Here is a 16898-nt window from a genome sequence, read left to right on the forward strand (position 1 = left end):
TTCATTCAGAAGACAACTTTCCATGCTAATTTGAATGGCCGGAGTATAAAGATGTTACAGATCTGGTAAACTTTACACTTTTAATTAATAACTTTATAAGACCACATTCTGTATTTCAAGTGATAGCACATCTTAAATATTTAGCATTAGGTATTTAAACAGTATTTTCTTATACCTTTTTTCTGTTCTTACTAAATTCTGAACTACCACCTAACTTGTTTCAAAGAAAAAGTTGAAGTATTATTTCCAGGCCCGGAGCCCCCAAATACAAGCCGTTTCACAATCTGCATAGTAGGAAAGCTCTCTGTGAAGCAGCTTCATTACCAAACAGAATTCTGAATCACTGAACCAAAGGATGCCCCTGAATCCCCATCATCTGCCATAGACATCAGGACTATCTGCCAAACTTTGTGATTCTGGCCAAAACCCCCCGGAAATACTCTCAACTAGTGCTGGGATGGCTACCATTTTCCAGGAATGAAATCAAACCCCTGAACAAGCCTCTCTGATAGGTTATTTATATTCTTTGAAGAATATGGCCAACGTTGCCCAGATCAGCCTAGGGTCCAGAAGTGCCTCCCTCTCAAGCATTAGACTTTTGTCCTCCAGTTCAGCCTGATCGCCCATGAGTTCACAGGTCAGTGGGTCCACTGTGTAAACAACACTCCAGGGAATCCAAGGGAGATAATTCTGACAAATCCTCCAGCTCAAGTTTTGTCGGGGTGGCTGTGAAACCAAAGGCCCTACTTATGGATGGAGGACGAGACGATTCCTAGGTTTTTCAGCCTCTGTGTATGTGAGGTGAAGTGAGGCAGGTGGGGTCTGTAGTCACAGGGGTGGGCAGCGTGGTGTGGAGGAGGAGGTGCCTCTGGGTGACTTTGTATGGATCTTCCCCTCCCTGTGAATGAAAACATAGCCCTGCACCCCATACCTACCAAGCCTGGGCAGGGAACCCGGATGTCAGAGTGGCTCTCTGCCAAGGTGGTGGATGTAATTCCTTGGCCTAGAAATTTTCTAATCTGTGAACAGTCCAACCCAAGTGTTTGCTTTTTACTTGCCCACGTATTAAATTTAAACAATTCATATGGATTGGCACTTAAGTAGCCGTGTCCCCATCCCATTCCTGTGCCCAGAGGTAATTACATATCTGGGTTTTATTCCTTACTTCTTCTACGAGTGAAGGATTGTAGGTGTGTATGTGATTTTCCCCTTTACAGCATGTCTTAGAATGAGGTAGATCTACAGATGCTGGAACTGGAAGGTTCACAAGATACATTATTAAGTGGTGGGAAGAGGCAGGATGCCCAACAGTGTAAATAAAACTATCCTGTTTTCATAAACTTTAAAAAAGTTGCACATAGGTATGTTGGTAGGTATGATATGATATTCTGAACGATTACACAAGAAATTAAAATAGTGGATAGAAGGAAGAGGGAATCTTTTATTTTTATTTTTTATTTTATTAAAACAAAATTTTTTTAAATTTATTCATTTTGAGAGAGGGCGACACACAGCGAGCAGGAGAGGGGCAGAGAGGGAGAGAGAGAATCCCAAGCCGGCTCTGCGCTGTCAGCGAGGAGCCCCATGTGGGGCGCCAACTCACAAACACAGGGATCATGACCCGAGAGGAAACCCGGAGTCAGAGGCTTAACCGACTGAGCCACCCAAGGTCCCCAAGAATCTTTTCTTTTTAAACCGTACTGTTTGAAGTTTTTTTGTTTATCAAATTTAATTCAGGCTTGTGTTTCAAGCTTTCTTGCCCCAAGCAACACAATATTTGGGGGCGGGGGGGTGGGGCAGTGGTGGGTGGAGCGAAAACACGACGGGCTCAGAATCTTTACTCAGCCGTGTAAATAGATCCGGCTCATTCTCCCCACCGGTGCCTTGCTTTCCACAGTGAGCTTGCGCCATGACTTATTTAACCACTGATGGATGTCTATAGCCTATTGCTATTTTTTTGCGAACACAAATAATGTTGTATTAAACATCCTTGAACATTAATCACTGTGCATACATGGACTATTTCTACGATATAATATAATTGATCTTCTACAATGGAAATTGCTAGGAGTGGAATTGCTGGGTCAACGAGGCTGTGCGTTTTTCATTTTGATAGATTTTGCCAATTTGCTCTATAAAAGGTTTGCACTAGTTTACATTTCCACCAGTCATATGTGAGAGCATATTCTTTCAGACCTTGCCAGATCTTTAAAAGATCTTTCTTTTAAAGAATTTTGAGGGGGGAGCGTGGGACTCTTGATTTCTGCCCAGGTCATGACCCCAGGGTCATGGGATTGAGCCCCACGTTTGGGCTTGGGGCTGGGCATGGAGCCTGCTTAAGATTCTCTCTCTCTCTCTCTCTCTCTCTCCCCCTCTCCCTGTCCCCCACTCATGGACATGCACACACATTCTCTCTGTAAAAAAAAAAAAAAAAAGGAATTTTTGTTTTACTGAAAGAGTCTTATTTTTGTCCAATGAACTGAAGAAATATTAACAATATTTAAGGTGATTTCTTCAACTTTTTTTTAAATACTTAAAAAAATTTTTTTAATCTTCATTTATTTTTGAGAGACAGAGAGACAGAGACAGAACATGAGCGGGCGTTGGGGCAGAGAGAGAGGGAGACACAGAATCCAAAGCAGGCTCCAGCCTCTGAGCTGTCAGCCCACATCCTGGCACGGGGCTCAAACTCACAAACCATGAGATCATGACCCGAGCTGAAGCCGGAGGCTTAACCAACCGAGCCACCCAGGTGCCCCTAAGGTGGTTTCTTCAACTTTTATGTGCATGGCCCATGATGACAAAACCAAAAAGTATACAGTAAAGGGAAATGTCTGCCCAGAGGGTTTTGTGTTTTCTTTTCTGTCCAGCACACCTACCCAGTGCTCACGCTGGGCTCGCTGGCTGGACATAGCTGATTGATCAGAGCACATAAAGGAGCGCCAGTGGTCGCCCCATCCCACGACGGGACCCGGGACCAGGACCGGCCCTGGCACTGCCGCCAGGGTGGGGAGCAGGCTCTCACAGCGATGTGGGTGATCGGCAGCTCTTTCTCCCCACCATTTCCATTTTGAATCACTTTAAAATGTTGCACAAAAGGATTTCTATTTTCAGTCAGACCATTTGTTTTGTGAATCAGGGTAAAAAAGTTACTCAAATTATTTACATTCATTTTAGTCTTTTTTTTCTCTACCTCTCTCCATTTTTTTTTTTTTTTTGCATTTTAAAACAGTCTTATTTGAGATATAATTCACATATCAGACAACTCACCCGAGGTATATTTACAGAGGTACACATACAACCATCACCACGGTAATTTCAGAACATCTTCACTACCCCAAAAAGAAACTCTACATCCCTTAACTGTTACCCACCCCATTCTTCCATCCTCCCCAGCGCTCCCATGTCCCACTTTTTTTCTTTCTTCCCTTCTTTCTTTCTTTCTTGCTTTCTTTGTGAGTTCTATGCCCAATGTGGGGCTTGAACTCACCACCCTAAGATCAAGAGTCGCATGCTCAGATCAACTGAGCCAGCCAGGCGCTCCCTCCCATCCCCTTTTAAAAACATCCCTCTCAAGATCTTTTTCTGTTCACCTAATGAGTTTTCTGGCTCTACCCAGACCTTCCTTTTTAGGAAATCTAGAGCTATCATCCAAACACAGTGCGGTGTGTGCAGTACTGAGGAACAGAAGCAAAACGCTCCTTAGCTAATTTTTCTCAGCATCCTACTCATAAGAGAACATGTGCACCTGTGCACGTTTAGATTAAGAAGTGCATGCTTCCAGAGTGAAGGATGGAGAGACTCTGAATTATACGAACAAGCAACTAACAGCTGTTGAGCACCCACCAATCACTGACCCTGATACGGGCACAGCACCCCACAGTCTGCAAAAACACTGCCCAGTTGGAAAGGGCACTAGCCAGTGTCCACTGAAGCGCCTCTGAGAACGTGCATGGCTTTCATGGCTCTTTAGCTCCAATCCTTTTTTTTCTCAAAGACCTTTACGTACATGTGAAATGGATTAGCTTCATTTACAGCAGGAATCTGACTATTCAGAAATTAAAAAGCATGATCATCCTACGAGACACAACGCTCCTGGTGCAGCAGGGAGACTGACTTTTTGAAGGAGGTCTAGCCAGTAATTGCTTCGAAATGGTCACTAAAATTGTGGGATTTTAGGTTTGAGGAATTGTAAGAGCCACCACTTGTGTGTTACCATGTGAGGTCAGCTAAGAAAGACTGTTTGGTGACCACAGTTGTTTGATTTTAGCAAATTTGGCAGTTTTTGGCAAATTAAAATAGCAGTTTCTCTCTAGTCTGTAGTCAAGGTGTAGGGGTGGGAGCAGAGATTGACGAGAAGGGGGTTAAACCGGGAGGAACTGATGGAAGAACACTGGGTTCTGAGCTCAAGTCTGCAGGCTTTGAGCAAATCCCTTACTTTATCTGGATCTTAGGTTCTTGAGACTCAATGATCTCCCAGTACCTTCTAGACTTCTAAAATTCTGAATCAAAACCCCAAGCCTGAACTTGAGAATTTTTCTACTTAGAAACATATCCTATCAATCTTATTACTGTTTCTCTAACATGTGGTTATATCTTTATTTGCAAACCTGATTTGGACTGAATTTTGCGATGATTGTCATTTTTTATGCGAATAATAATTTGGAACTAACCTAAATTTCATGAAGTGTTCCCCTCCTAATACACTAGATGGCACTACAAGCAAGTCAAATCAAATTACAAAAAAAGCAACAAAAAAACAAAAACAAACAAACAAAAATGGAGTGGGGGAGGGGGATAGATTTTGACTATCAGAGTCAAAGTTACTAAATATGGTAAATTAGAAAAGCTTCAGTCTTTATCAAGAGTGTTATGTCAACATCTTCAGAAAAATGAGCAAAAATGGCCAATGTTGAATGTCTTAAGATCAGGAAAATGTCATTTTGTGTAGTGACTTTCAATCTGTTACTGTGCCCCAACTGTAAGACATTTTAGGTTGGGTCCCAACCCATATACACACACGCTAAAGCAACGGAAGCTCCATAGGGCAATCCTAAGCCTTCTTCCCTGGCGTGCATTCTGAGACCATTTCTTTTGCACTGAAGGAAAATGCATTCCTTGGAAGAGTGGGGAAAGTGTATGTGACACATTATCTGATGTATTTGATGGTGAACAAAGTGATAGGAGGGGACTTTAGAGGTGTGTTGCTGTTTGAAAATTAGTAATATGTATACAGCCAAGCTAAAAAAATGAGGCAATTATTCATTCTAAGAAAAAATAATGTACAGAAATGGGTAAGTGCTTTCTGACTCAGCAGTGAACATTATTTACATGGTCATAATAATGTAAGCACTGAATATTGATATAAGTGTAGCGGGGAGGGGAGGGTGAGAAGTTGGATGGCAACGTAGTTCTCATCTACCTTAACAGGATGTGAACAGTTAATGCCTAGTGTTCACGTATCGCAAAACAGTGATGTATTTAGAAACATGGAGGTGAGTGTCAGAAGAAACGGCTAAGCTAATTAAGGTTGTTGCCTGTAGCGGGGAAGTGGGGAGTGAGGTAGTGGAGTGGGGGCACAGTCTATTGTTTTTTGTTAAAAATTTATGGGGGTGCCTGGCTGGCTCAGTCAGTGGAGCATGAGACTCTTGGTCTCGGGGTTACGAGGTTGGGCCCCACGTTGGAGGTAGAGATTACTTAAAAAAATACAATCCTAAGAAAATTATAAAAATAAAAATTTATAGTACTATATTATTCAGCCTTAAAAAGGAAGAAAATTTGGACACATATTACAACATGGATGAACCCTGACAACATTATGCTAAATGAAATAAGCCAGACACGAAAGGACAAATACTGTTGAAGTGAGTCCACTTACATGAGGTACGTAGTAAAGGCAAATTCTTAGAGACAGAAAGTAGACTGGTAGAATGGTAGGCGCCAGGGCTTAGGGGGAGGAGGTTAGGGCGTTATTGTTTAATGAATACAGAGTTTCAGTTGGGAGAGAGAAGAAAGTTCTAGAGATGGATGGCAGTGATGGCTTAACAACAATATGAATGTACTCAATGCCACTAAACTGTACTTATAAATGGCTTAAATGGTAAATTTTACATTATGTATATTTCATCATAAAAAAAGCGATGTAAGAAAAAATAATTTATAATACTGTTTGATTCTTTTTTTAATGTTTATTTATTTTTGAGAGAGAGATAGAGACAGAGTGTGAGCAGGGGAGGGGCAGAGAGAGAGGGAGACACAGAATCCAAGCAGGCTCCAGGCTCTGAGCTGTCAGCACAGAGCCCGAAGCGGGGCTCGAACTCACAGACCACAAGATCATGACCTGAGCCGAAGTCGGCTTGGATGCTCAGCCAACCAAGCCACCCAGGTGCCCCAATACTGTTTGATTTAAATAACTGCACACATGTTTTAATTGTATTACATTAATTTTTAGAAAGCTTCGGATGAATGTCTGAAAGTCTTTATACATGTCATGAGCGTGTTTATTTGGGCCACCGAGGGGCCTTTTTTGCTTTTATCCAGTTCCTACCTGTATGCTCCTTAGAAAAAGATGTCAGGTAAGTTATTCACAAATAAGGGAGGTATTACTGAAAGTAGGTGTCTTATGAATACATTTCAGGGGAATTTGAGATACCTGATACCTAAACACAGCACACGAATGCTGAATAAACGTACACATGCATCGAGTTTGAATAAGGACATTATTACGCAGGAATTTCCGTCTTCTGGCCTCTGCTGCTCTCAGTGGGTATGCTAAATGTTTGGCTGTGTAGTCACCCGCTGAGTGGCTTGTTGGAACTCAAGGCCACTTTGTGCTGGGACTGGGCGCGTCTCCGGGTGAACCAAAGATGCTGTGCTGTCAGAGCTGATTTCTAGCTCACAAGTTTCTCTTTACCATCACCTTCCTTAACCTGGCCCAAACAGGAGCGTGTATACTCATTTCTTTGCACTTATAAGCAATAAAATGCCAATTAGCTTGGCAGGAAGAAGTTGACTAGTAAAGTGCAATTCTAATTTAAATCACTGTACCTTCAGTGTACAATTGAGAAGGCAGCTCTAAGAAGAAAACGACAATGGAAAATAACTTTACATATCCTTAGAGACGTTGAACTGCCTTCCAGCCTTTAAGTCATGCTTCTTGGTTTTGACAGGTTACATTTACCTTCGAGGGTTTATTGCTATAAAAAGAGTGTTAGATCTCATTGTTGTCCCATCTAAATTCTCCTGTTTGTTCACAGTGTGAGAGGAGAACAGAAGCACGACGAAAAAATCTTCTTATTTTGATTCTGCATTATTTAACACAAGAAGGGTATGTTCTGTTTCAAAGATTTACAGACATGATTCCTCTCTTTGTCTGACCTCCACTTTTCTAGATATACACTTATAAAAATAGCTAATAGAATTTATTTTTTATAGCAGTTTTATATTTATAGAAAAACTGAGCTGAAAGTATTCAGAGTTCCCATATATTGGGAATCCCCCTATCCTAGCCAGTCTACCCTGTTACTGACATCTTACATTGGTGTGGTACGTGTGTTATAATTGGTGAACTAATCTTTATATATAAATATCTGTGTGTGTGTGCATGTGTGTATGTAGATGTACCTATATGCATATGTGTGTATATATACACATTATTTTAGAGAGAGGGTGTGAGCAAGGGAGAGGAGCAGAGAGAGAGAGAGAGAGAGAGAGAGACAGAGAGAGAGAATCTTAAGCAGGCTCCACACTCATTGTGGAGCCCAAGGCGGGGCTTGACCCTATGACCCTGGGATCGTAACCTGAGTTGAAACCAAGAGTCTCATGCTCAACGGACTGAGCAGCCCAGGTGCCCCCAATCTTGATATATTATTGTTAGCTAATGTCCATAGTTCACATCAGGGTTTACTCTTGTGTTGAATGGTTCCATGAGTTTTGACAAATTCATAATGTCATGCATCCAGCATTGTAGTATTACATTGAATAGCTTCACCCCTAAATATCCCCTGTGCTCTGCCTGTCCCTGTCCCCACCATCAGCAACCTAGATTCATAATTTTATGGCCTCATTGACACATATAGTTCCATTATGCATTTTGAAAACTCTAACAAAGCTACCCAGTCATGAGATACGTTCCCTTTCCCATTCAGGTTTCAGGCCTATCAAATCAGATTCCCAGGGCCCTACAGCAGGCTACATACACAGAGATCACACTCTTATTCCTCAATTCTCCTTCCCTCAAAATAAAGGTATTGCATTTACTGGATGACCTATGCCCCCCTTTCTTTTCTGGACAATGCCATTCAATAACTGGCAGGGGAGGAAATTTGGAAGCATCTGAGTTTGGCCACCTACCTGATCTGGAAACGTGCAAGCCTTTACAATGAAGGCTGCAGATGTGCTGGGTTTTATGAGGAAGAGAGCTCATCCACTATTTACTTTCCAGTTTCCTTTCTTTCCAGGTTTCATCTAGGAAGAAAATACTCAGGTTTCAGGCTTAGGGCTTGAACTTTCAAGTTAGAGCAGCAGTTCTCAACTGGGGTGATTTTGCCTCTTGGGGAGCATTTGGCAATGTCTGGGATGCTGCTAAACATCCTTCAATGCACAGGACAGCATCCCACAACAGAATTATCCAGCCCTAAGTGGTAACTGTGCCAAGAAACTATCTCAGAAAGGAGAACCACGAAAACAAAAGACAAAGAAAAGTCAGCATAGTTTATCCCTTCGACTGTGTATTTACAAAGCATGCACTTCCCCTGTCTGCCACGAGATGGCCCCTTGCATCTCAAATCAATGAAAATTCTAGTAAAATTGACCATTTTCCTGAGACCTGCTGGTAAAGGCACTTAGGAGTGTATGTCAAGATGAAAAGTAAACTGTAGGTATTTTTAAAAGACATATCAATGTTGGAAAAGCAGACCTGTCTTTAACAAAAGACCAAGGATTTATCCTCATCAAGAGGCTAGGTTACAGTGAATTGGATTAAACAACCAGAGAAAAGCTTTGTAGAGATGGCAAGGTGAGCTGGTCTAGAAAGATGTGGAGAAGATGGATAGACAGACATGATGCACAAGGACATCGCAGGCAGGCTCACGGAGAAAGAAGAGGCATAAGTGGAGAAAGACCAGAGTTGGGCTGTGTGTGGGAGAACAAGTGAGGTCCGACAGTGGAGGATCACAGCTGCTGCTTCGAGGACTACACACGCTGCTCTCTGGGTCTGAGCACCCGTTAACAGCCTCCCCATCTCTCCCACTATGTCATGCTCATTACTGCTCACTCTTCTTCCTGACGTCCCATCCTGTCACTCTGTTGGTTGAGAACCTCTAGTGGCTCCTCCAGCCAACCTCATTAAATTCAGATTTCATTCAAGCTCCAACAATGTAGGAGCAACACACAGAAGCAGTTTTGTTCCCCGATTAATTAGTTTGGGATCTATGAGGCCTACTATCATCTATTCTTATAATTTTTGTGTAAGTCAAAAGCCCATGATCCTGGAAAGAGTTCAATATAATGTGATGTGAGTAAAGACTACAAGCAATCTATAGTGTATCTTCTCACACACACACACACAAATAATATATATAACATACATATATATATATATGCATATATATGGGTGTGTATATACATATATAGAGCTTTACAAGTGTATGTATGTAAGTATATATGTATTTAGTCATTAAAAATGTTTGGAAAGATAGGCAAAGGTAGTGGAATTTTCTTTTGACTTACCTGTATTTTCTAGTTTTTTCTCAAATGAGCATGTATTACTTAATACTAAACAAAAATTATTCATAGGAAAGAGTTAGTTTTTCTCTCTGTAAAATGGGGATTAAGACACAGTATAGAAGCCTGATGAGCCATCAATGTATAGAGGCTGACTGACTACAGCCAATTGATGTTTTGCAGTTTCTTTAAAGTTTAGCAAGGTCACTGGAAATAATCATGGCAACCTTGTTTAAGAAAGTTCAGTGTTCCAACTGACCTGAATCTGGTGAAGGGAAGAGAGCATAATATAAAAGAAAGTTTTCTCCTACCTTCCCAGATTTGAATCAAACAGGAAGAAGTCTATCCTGAGGCAGAAATTCTTAATCCAATGTCCTTGGATGAAATTGTATGCTGATTTGGGCATATTTGCCCATTTTCCAGGAGAGTCTTTGGTTTCATAAGAAGTTGAGAACTAAGATTAAAATGTGGAAAGTCTTTCCACTTTCAGAGGATTGGGAGACAGAGCATTGCTGAGACCACAACAGGTTCAAAGTGACAGTGAAGAACCCCGGTGAAGATCATGCTTCCACCCACAGTCACCGGGTAGTGTAGATGTGTGACTGAAGAAAAATGACCAGAAATAACATGACCCAGCAATGACTTCTTCTTATACTCAATCTCCTTGATGATATTGATCAACATATTTCTGGAATTTCCTTCAGAACTCATGACCTATGCTTTTCAGTTGCCACAATCATGGCACATCTTGCCTCTTGGGCTTAAATTTGGGTTTAACAATTGCCAGATGTTATCTAAAATTAATGCTGGTGAATAAACAGGTAATCAAGTTGGGCAAATACTCAATTTTGGCTAGAAATGAGAAAACACAGGACATTTTCTTAGTCGATTTACTTATTTGACTTCTAAGCACTTCCAAAAATGTTTTGAACAACGATTGCATCATTAGAATAAGTATGTAGCTTCAACTGCTTTGAAAAACAGTACTTGGATATACTTAACATATGTGGGCTCCTTCTATAGGCAAACCTCGTATATTGTAATTGTCATTGAATGTACTGCTTAATATAAGCTTAATATTTGTATTGAGTCTCTGTGGACTTGTAATGCCTGTTTGCCTTTATTCTTTTTACCCAGAGTTAATTTCTGTTGTTGTTTTTTCTTCTGTGAAATGGCCAGATATATCGATGCAGCCAATGCTTTGGAGCAAGAAACTAAACTGGGGTTACGACGCTTTGAAGTCTGTGACAACATCGACCTTGAAACTATTTTGATGGAATACGAGAGCTATTATTTTGTAAAATTTCAGAAATACCCCAAAATTGTCAAAAAGGCATCAGACACAGGTACATGGCTATTTTCTAGAAATAAGGTTTTTTCTCATCTTTAAGATTAGTGTTTCTTCCTCATTTTATTCTCAGATAGATGCTACTCCCCCCCCCCCCCCCCCCCCACTGAAAGAATAGACCAGAAAGATTGTATAGCCTGCATCAGATCCTGTACAGAAATAGAAACATGATCGGTCAGGCAGTGATGTCCCTTTAGTCACGGTGGCATTTGTTTGAGGTATGTGTGTTTTAGGACAATGAAAGCAAAACCCCAGTGCATCACAGGTGCTTTTTAGAAGACCAACGTTACTTTCATTTCTTTAAAAATGGAAAGAGCTGTTGGAAGAGGATAAAAGACAGAAGACTTTTTGTTGTTGTTGTTAGGAAGACCTATTATCTATCTTGAAAATAACATGAAAATGAGTATTGGTGAAGCTAATAGCTCATGTATAGATAATGAAATGCTTTTGAAAGCCATCAATCCAGATAATGATCAATAGAATGCAAAGACCCAGTATAGGTTAGCAGTCAAGGAGGCTGGCTGGAGGAAAGATCTAAAGCGAGGGCCCTATGTTTTGTAGTAACATTGACTTGGAAGTCTGTAAGTGGGGGAAGTAATTATAAACCAAGGGAGATCATTGTCCTGTTTACAAGGCACTTGTTAAGCCACAGACTTTAACATTTCATGTGGGGACCAGGAAACCAAGAGGAATGTCAATTAAAAATAGCCGGGGGCGCATCTCTGAGCTGGAAGGGATATTTATCTGAGCTCCTTTCCAGGGCAGAGTTCAGAGCTCCCTGTCCTTGGCTGGTTGCTGGGTCTGGGTTTGGGCAGAGAAGCACTGACTCCTGGGCCACCAGGACTATTATTGACACGATCCAATTTCTAGATTGCTGGTTCTGATTTAGTCTGGAACCATATTCTCCTGGGATATTAGACACAATGTCTTTATTTTAAGGTAAACTGGCAGAGTACGACTGGTAAGTGTTCATGCAATCATCCTGGTGTCCCATGGACCACAGCAAAATGGTGTCAGGTTCATGAAAACTTAATGTAATGGTAACCGTAAAGTTGGCCCACACTGAAGTTGCCACCAGGTTCATGGTCTCCAATTCAATTAATATCTAAGGGCTCTGGGGTCTTTCTCCATGCAGAAATGCTTGGGAAACATGGGTTTCTTTCCTTCTGCTGGTAGTTTCACTTCTTTCTATATGAGAATAGCTTAGAGCTCCGGGACCCCACAAGGTTATAGCACAAATTTTGAGAACAATGTAAAAGGGCAAACATATCTGAAAAATCACTTTCTCTTAAGAATTAAATTCATTCCTTTTCCTCCAATATTTGTTTTGCTACAGCGGAAAATAATTTACCACAAAGAAGTGGAGGGAAGACCAGAAGGTAAAGTGAATGGTAATTCCTCTTGACCAACCCAACTCTAAGAGTTTGTGGGATCCCTTTCCAGAAGATTCTCCAGCTCGGTTCCCTATCTGTCTACCAGCAATTGCAGATTGTGATCATGTGACCTTAGTGGGCCCAGCAATGGGTTCCCCACACGTTACAGACGTCCAAGACATGAGCCAACATCTATGGGTTCTCCTGGTTTTACCACAGATAATTGCATTCACTAGTGCTCTTTGAAGGCTATGTGCTATGAAGAGTACGGACCTCAGAGATTGCAAGACCCAGGTTCAATTCCTGGCTCTGCTCCTCACAAGCTTGGAGCAAGTTTCTGACACACAGTGAGGTCCCCACACGTAGCAAGCACCCATGCATGCCTCATGATAATACTCTCAATAATGCTCTGCCTGAGGCTAACTTTGTTTTGTACTATTCTTTAGGAACAATTTTATCGTTTTGACCAAAGCATTATCCATTTATTTACAGTTTCCATAAAGCTAGTCAGACTCTGACAACAAATGATAACTACTTTTGAACCAAAAAAGCGAGGAGCATTTAAAGAAGCCAGCTTTAGCATGCATTTGGGTTCTGATTATGTTTCAGCCACGTATTCATGCCTGGAACTTCCCCAGCATTCCTTACCTAGGAGAACATTCCAGAAGTGAATGTCTTTCGAGCACTCTGCTTCTCTTCAGGGAGGCAGCTTGACAGCTTGGGTGTCCTCAGCTCGTCTCTAAGTAAACGTTTGTACGTGGCAGGCGTAAAGGTCAGACAGCAAATGGCTGGAGTCAGGAAGGATAATTAGGAAAGTAATGAATGCTGTTTGTTTACAATTTTGTAACTGAAGACAGCTATTGAAATGAAAGGTTGTGTCATGAGACTGGCTATTAACAAATGAAAGTGCCTTTTCCTAATGCTTGCATTTCACACCAGAGAGCAAGCTCCCAGTTTACAGATTTGCAGATAACTCAGTGGAGGAAAGTTTATTTAATGTGATGGATAACAGAATTAGGATGCCAAAAAATCTGGACAATTTGGAAGATGGGCCCAAAATAACACGATGAAATTTAATGAAATGAGGTGTAAGCTCCAACCAAAGACTAATGACAAATAGCTCCCTCATTACAAAATCAGGGACCTAGAAATCTGAGTTCACAACAGATAAGGTGTGAGGGTGATCACAACAGTGTGATGTGACTGCTAATGTGGTCTCGGGCCTCACAGATAGAAATACAGTGTCCCCAAAATAGGAGGTGACTCTGTTGTGGTCAGAAGACTGTGGACAAAGGAAAGGTGACCAGGATGAGGATGAATCTGGGAGCCAGGTAACCTTAGGAATGATTGGGGCAACTGGAGAGGGTTAGCTTGAAGACTGGAACCCATGGGGAGGCGGTGCCCCTAGAACAAGACGGCACCAGTCTTCACCCTCTAAAGAGGGACTGAGCCTTCTTTGTAGAATTCCACAGGGCATACTCAGGAGGGGCACCTAAAATTATAGCGGGGTGGATTTGGTCCCATATTAGGATGAATTTTACAATCATTAGAGCTGACTGGGAATGAATCACATTGCTTTGCACATTAGGAACTTGTCTCTGATCGTGTTGAAGCAGATCTGTGAACCACTTGCCTCCAAAGGGAAATAAAAGCAGGAAAACAGATTCCCTGTTCCCTGTCTGCCCTGCAATGACGTTAGGCAAGCTTCACTACATATGTATATATATGACCTCATTGCATTTAAATCAGTGCTATTCATAAGGGTTTGCACTTGTAACATGTTTGGTATTCATTTCATAGACACTTCATTTTTGTGCCAGCCAAAGGCCTGAGGGACAGACGTTTGTATTCCTAGTTTACAGATGAAAAACAATGTTCCGAGAAACTGTCAGCTGTCCACCTCTTATGATACCCACCCCAGTGGGCCAACACCGGGGTCATCATGTGTGGACGCTGGCGTTATTATTGGCATGGGTGGTCTTTTGCTGGCTAGGTGTTTATATTAGATACAACTCCTCCTTTCCCAAAAAGAAATGGAGAAATAGGTGCTCTCTGAGACCCCTTAGGACAGGGGAGAAATACTTCCAGCAAAACTCCTGCAAACACATCTTACACGTAAGGACAAAGGAATGGAGAAAACCCAAACAAGTTCAGATGTGGGACTTCACGGTCTGCCCCCTGAGCAGTCCTGCCTCTCTCTGATGTCATCTCCTATCTACTAATTTTCCAAAACTGAATTTCTCGTTCCAAGGACCTAGCGAACAACTTTATTTTACCTTTATATTGATGCATATGACACATATACAGTCAAATGTCCATATACTCTCGTAAGCGCCACCACCCCAGCCCCCCAGCAGTCTCTCTTCCCAATCAATGCATCCCATCTCCAAGAGAGGTAGCCACTGTCTGGCGTCCAGACCCATCAATATGTTTTGCCTTAAGTGAACAATATTTGGTGAAAATCTGTTTGGCAAATATGAAGATCTGTGACAACAGAGATGAGGTAAGGGTTGCTTCCCTTGCACAAGCCCCTTCGATGTTTCAGTATACGGGCTGCCGAAGTGAGCACCTTTCCATGTTGGCTTTATGCAGCCTGATGAGAACTATTTTAAGTACACCCAGCACACTGGATCAAAACTACAGGCAAATCCCTAGGCTTCCTCCTTCCTCCCCACAACGTGACCCCTGGGCTGCATACTGTTCTTTAAGGAAGGTGGGAAGAAACGTTGGAAAATGCTTGCAAAAGTCATGTGTTCTTAGGAATACAGAGCTATCTGCAGAAGAGCTGGAGCCAGGTGGCTTGAAGGGAAAATGAAGAGGGGGTTGGGGGCCTCCAGGAGGAGGTGGACCCTCTAGCTTGCTCTTGGAGGAACCCAAGGGGTAGAGTGGAGCAAGTCAGAGCCAGGACGGCCAGGGTGTCAGGACAGTGCAAATGGAAGGGCCCAATGGTGCCACATCTGCACATCTTTGTAGAACTCTTTTTAAGTCGGCTACACAGGTTGTTTAGTTACCTCAAATTAAATGGTTTGAATAATTTCCTCCAGGGTCTTTGTTCCCTCCCCTAGGGTGATGAGCGACAGTTGTCAAAATCTTCCCAAGATCAGTCAGCAGAGGCCGCGGTCCAGAATCACGGTGGGGAAGCCAGGGGATGCCAAATCCGTCCATAAGGAGCATCCTAAACAGGTCTGGATGGCTTTGCTGGTATTGGTAAAACTGCAGGTGGCTGAGAAATAGCCCTGAGAAAAGAGTCACATTTATTCATTTTTGTGTGATTTTGTTACATTGTAGATTTTCTTCCAGTATACTGAATTAAAACCACAAGCAAATCTCTAGCCTTCCTAATGTTTCTTAATTCGAGTGGAAAGTCTCCTTCCTTCCGCCAGCCTTCCCCCTGGTTGGAGTACTGGGAAACAGTCCTCGAGGGGTAAGCCCTGGGTCCAGTCAGAGCAGGGGGCTGGTTGCTACAGAGCTCAATCATCCCATTTGAGGTAATTATAGGTGGCACATCTTTCCTGTCCCAAAGCACATTCCTGGACTCTTAAGACTAAGTCAAGGACGGCCTCAGGAATGGCTGGGTTTCTCCAAAACACAAATGGTTGGTCTTCACTCCAGACCTCCCCGCAAAACAATCTTGGGGACAGGGTGGTCAGCAAGAGGACAGAGCCCAGCAGGCGGGGGAAATCAATGGCTTCTAACTCAGGGGATTCATACCTCCAACCTCTTGGGTCAGAACAAACATACCAGGTTTCAGAGGAAAGAGAACTAATGGAAATAGTGAAAAAGAATGGGAAGAAAGAGGGTCAGAGATCCCTGGCAGGGGAGAAAGGAGTCCTCGTGAAACTCAATTGTCAGAAGGAACCTCTCACTCTCGAGGAGGTTGTACACTTCTGGCCATTGCAGTCTGGCTCAGGTGGAAGGGAGCCGAAGGTGGTGCAGGGGAATCCGCAGGAAGCAGTTGACTGTTGACTCAGCTCCACCTCCAAACTCGGCCACCCCTGGCCTCAGATACCTCGTTATAGGAGAACAGGCAAGCCAGTGTGAACGGGGATGGGTTGAGGCACAACGGTTTCCTCCACCAGAAAAGCTGCTCAAAGCCTGTAGCTTCTGGTGACAGCTCTTCCCGTATGGCACAGGCAGACAGTGAATTCATCTTGTTGGGTCTGCACAGAAGTGGCCGAATGACACATGAGGTTCCCGTTTACTGAACTGATACCCAGTGTGTGATTCTGGATGCCGGAATAGGCATTTCCCACCAGCATGTGGAACTTGCTTCCCCAGCTGGCTTCTTGCTGTCTTCCTCTTTCCCCAGGAGCCTGTCAATAATACTCCCATGGAGGGCGCTGACTTTGGCTTGAGTATATCAGGAATCCCCAAAGGCAGCGGAGAAAACGTCCGCCCACAAAAAGTAAGTGGCATTCGTGAACCTAGAACCAAAAGGGGGCATCCCTTTTCTT

The 16898-nt window shown here is 42.6% G+C and overlaps 1 protein-coding gene and 1 long non-coding RNA gene across 3 annotated transcripts in view; one reads left to right on the plus strand and one right to left on the minus strand.

Annotated features, from left to right (window-relative positions):
• KATNAL2 (katanin catalytic subunit A1 like 2) overlaps window positions 1-16898 on the plus strand; it is a 67518-nt gene that overhangs the window by 18549 nt on the left and 32071 nt on the right. For both annotated transcript variants that reach the window (XM_019464134.2, XM_019464136.2), the window contains exons 2-6: window positions 7257-7327; window positions 10903-11069; window positions 12408-12450; window positions 15510-15627; window positions 16754-16849. In XM_019464134.2, coding sequence (XP_019319679.2) covers window positions 7257-7327; window positions 10903-11069; window positions 12408-12450; window positions 15510-15627; window positions 16754-16849 — 495 coding nt within the window. The remainder of the gene's footprint in view (window positions 1-7256; window positions 7328-10902; window positions 11070-12407; window positions 12451-15509; window positions 15628-16753; window positions 16850-16898) is intronic.
• Window positions 8323-15569, minus strand: LOC109275760 (uncharacterized). Its single transcript, XR_002084355.2, has 3 exons — window positions 15456-15569; window positions 13093-13232; window positions 8323-8466 (listed from the first exon to the last, which is right to left on the minus strand). It is a non-coding gene; the product is annotated as an uncharacterized LOC109275760 (long non-coding RNA).

Source organism: Panthera pardus, unplaced genomic scaffold, assembly GCF_024362965.1.
Source record: "Panthera pardus isolate Hobbes unplaced genomic scaffold, ASM2436296v1 HiC_scaffold_15, whole genome shotgun sequence".
NCBI lineage: Eukaryota > Metazoa > Chordata > Mammalia > Carnivora > Felidae > Panthera > Panthera pardus.